The sequence below is a fragment of the Sinocyclocheilus anshuiensis genome, unplaced genomic scaffold (genome assembly GCF_001515605.1).
Source record: "Sinocyclocheilus anshuiensis isolate Anshui unplaced genomic scaffold, SAMN03320099.WGS_v1.1 scaffold389, whole genome shotgun sequence".
Taxonomy (NCBI): Eukaryota; Metazoa; Chordata; class Actinopteri; order Cypriniformes; family Cyprinidae; genus Sinocyclocheilus; species Sinocyclocheilus anshuiensis.
This window is the reverse complement of record NW_015536494.1, coordinates 840,739-845,344: the sequence shown is the minus strand read 5'-3', so window position 1 is coordinate 845,344 and position 4,606 is coordinate 840,739. Positions and strand designations below refer to the sequence as shown.

Sequence of the window (4,606 nt, the reverse complement as noted above, 5' to 3'; positions counted from 1 at the left end):
TTTTAAACATTAGAGGAGCTTGTTTGAGGCAGAAAAAAAAATATTTCAATATTTTATTACAACATTAAAAAGAGCTTGGCAAATTATTTGACCATTTTTGCATCTGACTTTAATAATGCATGTGGCTTCATTAGAAGTGGCTTCATTCCTTACAAAAAGTTTTGTGGTTGTATGTATGTATTTATTTATTTATAAATATACATATACACAATGGCACTGAATGATTAACTTGTATACCATGGTGTTCACCTGCTACATGGTATTACTGTAACTTAAAAAAAAAATGAAAAAATAGTTCAAACATTTTAGTTAAACCCTTAGTTAAACCCTGTGGATTTTTTTAAATATCCAGCATTCTTTAAAACTCATGTTTTAAATTAAACTCTTACATACTTTGAATAATTCTTGTTTTTAGGGGGAAGTCGTGGCCTAATGGTTAGAGAGTCGGACTCATAACCCAAAGGTTGCGGGGTTCGAGTCTCGCACCGGCAGGGATTGTAGGTGGGGGGAGTGAATGTACAGCGCTCTCTCCCACCTTCAATACCATGACTGAGGTGCCCTTGAGCAAGGCACCGAACCCCCAACTGCTCCTTGGGTGCCGCAGCATAAATGGCTGCCCACTGCTCCGGGTGTGTGTTCACGGTGTGTGTGTGTGTGTGTGTTCACTGCTGTGTGTGTGTGTGCACTTAGGATGGGTTAAATGCAGAGCACTATTTCCTAGTATGGGTAACCATACTTGGCCACATGTCACTTCACTTCACTTTTGTAAATTAGAAACAAATCAATGTCTGCAGTTCAACCTGTAACCACACGGTGTCTCTCTCTCTTTAACCAATAATTTCTCAATAATGGCAGCATTTCAGACTAACAAACACCAAGAGACATTTGAAAAGTTAACTAGACCTCAAATAAAAAAATGAACGTATTATACATAAAGTATTTTACATTTAAATATTTAAAAAGTTTAGTAAACAATATTCACTATTAAGCAGAAACTCTATTGTAAATTTCCCCAGCTGGTTATGAAATCCAGTGCAATACAACAGCTGTTTTCTGTGTGAGAAATGCTTCCTTTTCATGCTGTTTTACTAGAGTATGAGCCCTGAAACAAAAATAATCGCACTGAAATGTCTAAGAGAGGAAAAACAGCCTCTATTGTTAACTATGTCCGTGTGTGTAACTTCAAATGTTTATGTTAATGCTACTAAAATGTTACATTTTCTAACCATTTAACTTGAGGACAAATAGAAACTAGTTACGTTCACTGCTCAGGTGTTTAGTTTATTGTAATGAAGTTATAAAGTATCTGATGCAGAAAAATCAACAAATTTAAAAAGAACAGGACAGTACCCAGACTCATAAATACAGTATTTACACATTATAGTACACAAGAAAAAACAGCAGGGCCTTTGGTCTGGAACGTTACATGGAAACAAAAAGAGTTTAACCCATTGCTACAGTTCATGAATATTTTTATAATGTAGCCTCTATAGTACACATGAACGAATGTTTTGGCTTGGTGGAGAAAGGGCCATTCCTTTACAGATGTTGTTTACTCAATAAACAACATGCTTCTTTTTCCCAAACCATTGCACCTGAAGGCAAAATAAATCCACCGAATTTACCAGGCACTGAGAATGAGGCACTTGTGCACCTGGCTAGCGAGACTAAGCATTGGCACGTGGAGGATGCTACACATATTGATTATTAAGAGCTCTCCTATGCGGTGGAATCTGATGGCTTCTTGTCTTTCTTCTTTTTCTTGGTCTTCTTGGCCTGGCAGGGTTTGCACACACAGCACAGGATGCAGGGAGAGGCCAGCAGCAGCAGTGGTGACGTCACTAGCACGATGATGCTGACGCCCACCAGTATACCGACCACCTGAACATCACAACAACACGAAAGAGCAGAAAGTCAAGCAGGATCTTACTGCATGTGAGTAGTTTTCATCTAACTTCATGATAGTAACGGTCTAATTTTGCTGAGAAAAAAAAAGTCAACTGAAAAAGCAGCAAAAATCTGACAAAAATTGGTGCTTTCTAAAACTAGACATCAAAGTAATTTGGAAATTGGTAAATGTCTGACATAATGAAAAACAATGCAAATTGGCATTCCAGCTAACCTGTGTCCTGTTCCACATGACAGAAGCTCTGGAGTGTCCCAGCTTGTTACGGCATGGTCCTTTATCGTAATGTCTCAGAAATATATCGCCCTGTAACGTAGGGACATTTTTTATCCAAAAAGGCTTAAAAATAATAAATGTCACAAAGAAAGATATAGTAAATGTGTGTATAATAACAACACAACAACAACAATAATAATGATTAAAAAAAAAATAATAATAATAATAATATTATATTGAAATTTAATCCAATATTTAAATATATTATTTTATTATTTTTATTATTATTATCAATAGATACTTATATTTTATTAATTTTCATTTTCAATTGTAAAAATAAATGTTTTAATTTTAAATAATAATAAATAAATGATTAAAATTGAAAATTGTTGTTGTTATTACTAATATTGAAAATTTATATTATATTAAAATTGAATTAATAGAAAAATAATTGAATTTTATTATTAGTAGTAGTAGTATAAAATTAAATTTTAATAAAATATGTATCTTTTATTATTCATATAATAGATACTTTTCATTTTTAATTATAATATTAAAATGTGTTTTAATTTTAAATTATTGTAGTAATAATAATAATAATAATAATAATAACTATTATTATTATTATAATACATTTACAATGTCATGTCCAAAAAACAAGGTGTTCCCATAGAACATGTGCAATCTGTACTGCTTCTAATATCATGATTTAATCGTGGTACTATGTCCAAAAAATATACATTAATGTGATACTGTGATTTTAATCATTCACAGTACAAACCATGGTATGATTGTAATACCATGGTATGTCTAGTGTCGTAGTGTCCAAAATTATTTGTGTTGGTGGCAGAACAATTGTAAAGCCCTAGAATCACTTACATCCAGATTCTGAAGGCAGTACCAGCAGAACGTGTGTTTGCAGCTCTTGCAGAGCATCTGCGCACAGCCCTGATTGCGCTCTATGTAGACGCCACACACTGGACACTGTTTAATGGCTGCATCAGTATCAGTGCTGCTCAGTTCACTGCAGAGACGACACACAGAGCACGTTTAGAGGGCCGTGTTATGGAACTGAATGATAAACAGTTGTTCGTTCAGTGGTAAATCGGTCACACTGACCTGTCTGCTGATGGTACCATCAGTGGCTGGTGCTGGGAGCAGGAGTGACCATCCATCCAGGGGCTTCTGCAGCCGCAGCAGAAGACATCATGGCACGTGGGGCAGGGCACAGGAACCGGTTTGCCTTCGGTTCCAGGTGTCACACTGCACACGGCCTGGCAGTCCAGCTTGGGACACCAAGCCTTATTGGGGTCTAACTGAACTCCTGAAAGAAACCGAAAGAAAGACTGAGGTGAAAAAAACATTCGAAGCTTGAAAAAAAAAAAAAAAAGATGTGGCAAAGCCAATTCATTTGCTTGCAAATTTCACTTCCTCATTGACAATTTTTCATTGAGGTTTACTGTTAACAGTCTAAAATCCGTCTCAGGAAGACTTCTGCGAATACTAACGTCACAGTTTACTTGACACCACAGACCATCTAGACGATTCCTAGCATGTTGGGACTCGGAGCAGTTCAGATGCAGACAGAGGCAGTGGAAGAAGAAAATCCCACAGCTTCTGCTGTCTGAATAAGCTCATTGTTTACGGTTCTTCTATAAACGCTAAGCTGGACCTTGGCAGACACAAACCAGCAACATGAACCGTGACTCAGAGAAGAAGCAGCACACTCACACTTGAGCCTTAGGATAAAAACTGATAGTCATAACTTTTCTGATTCTAAAATATACAATTGACCATAAGCTCATTTTTGTGTCTGAAACTTGACAATGTTTGCATTTGCAGACAGTATAGACAGACATCTATATCAAGCTATCAAGTCATGTTTAAATCCAGTGTTTGAGTAATATCTAAGATGCCTTCATCCGTTTATTTATTTTTTTTAAGGCAGCAAAGATGCATCCTTCTCTTGCTGTGATATCCCACGATCCAAAGATATTTTGTTTTATTTTTTTATTTTTATAATAAGAAATTTCAGTTTACATTTTTAGTGTTTAAATTAAATTACCTGGGTACCAAGTTGTGCCAAGTTAATGTGCCAAGCAGCTGCTGCTGCGGTGAAATTACTGTCTGTACTAGTGTTGTCACGGTACCAAAATTTCAGTATTCGGTACCAATACCAGTGAAAATCCACGGTTCTCGGTACCAATTTCGGTACCAAAGCAAAACACAAAAACATGCTAATTGAACAACATTTTTATTAATAACGTTAAACAAAAATTGAATGTACAAAACCAATGCCATTCTTTATACTTATTTAAAATTGTTTCAAGTTTTTCCACAAGTAATAAAAGTATGAAAAAAGTAAACAAGTTTCACCCAAAAGTTTAGTCATAGTTCTGCTGACACTGAAAAACATCTGTAAACTGTTGTCTGTTTTAGGATCTTCCTCAGTCTGCAGCTGTAAAAGGAAAATATAATATACTT

General features: G+C 35.6%; 1 protein-coding gene across 3 annotated transcripts in view; it reads right to left on the bottom strand.

Annotated features, from left to right (window-relative positions):
- Positions 1 to 1,260: 1,260 nt before the first annotated feature.
- Positions 1,261 to 4,606, bottom strand: part of rnf144b (ring finger protein 144B) — a 16,612-nt gene continuing 13,266 nt past the window's right edge. For all 3 annotated transcript variants that reach the window (XM_016483274.1, XM_016483290.1, XM_016483282.1), the window contains exons 5-8: positions 3,242 to 3,446; positions 3,002 to 3,146; positions 2,123 to 2,212; positions 1,261 to 1,881 (exon numbers count right to left, since the gene is read on the bottom strand). In XM_016483274.1, the coding sequence (XP_016338760.1) occupies positions 1,720 to 1,881; positions 2,123 to 2,212; positions 3,002 to 3,146; positions 3,242 to 3,446 (602 nt within the window). In that variant the 3' untranslated portion in view covers positions 1,261 to 1,719. The remainder of the gene's footprint in view (positions 1,882 to 2,122; positions 2,213 to 3,001; positions 3,147 to 3,241; positions 3,447 to 4,606) is intronic.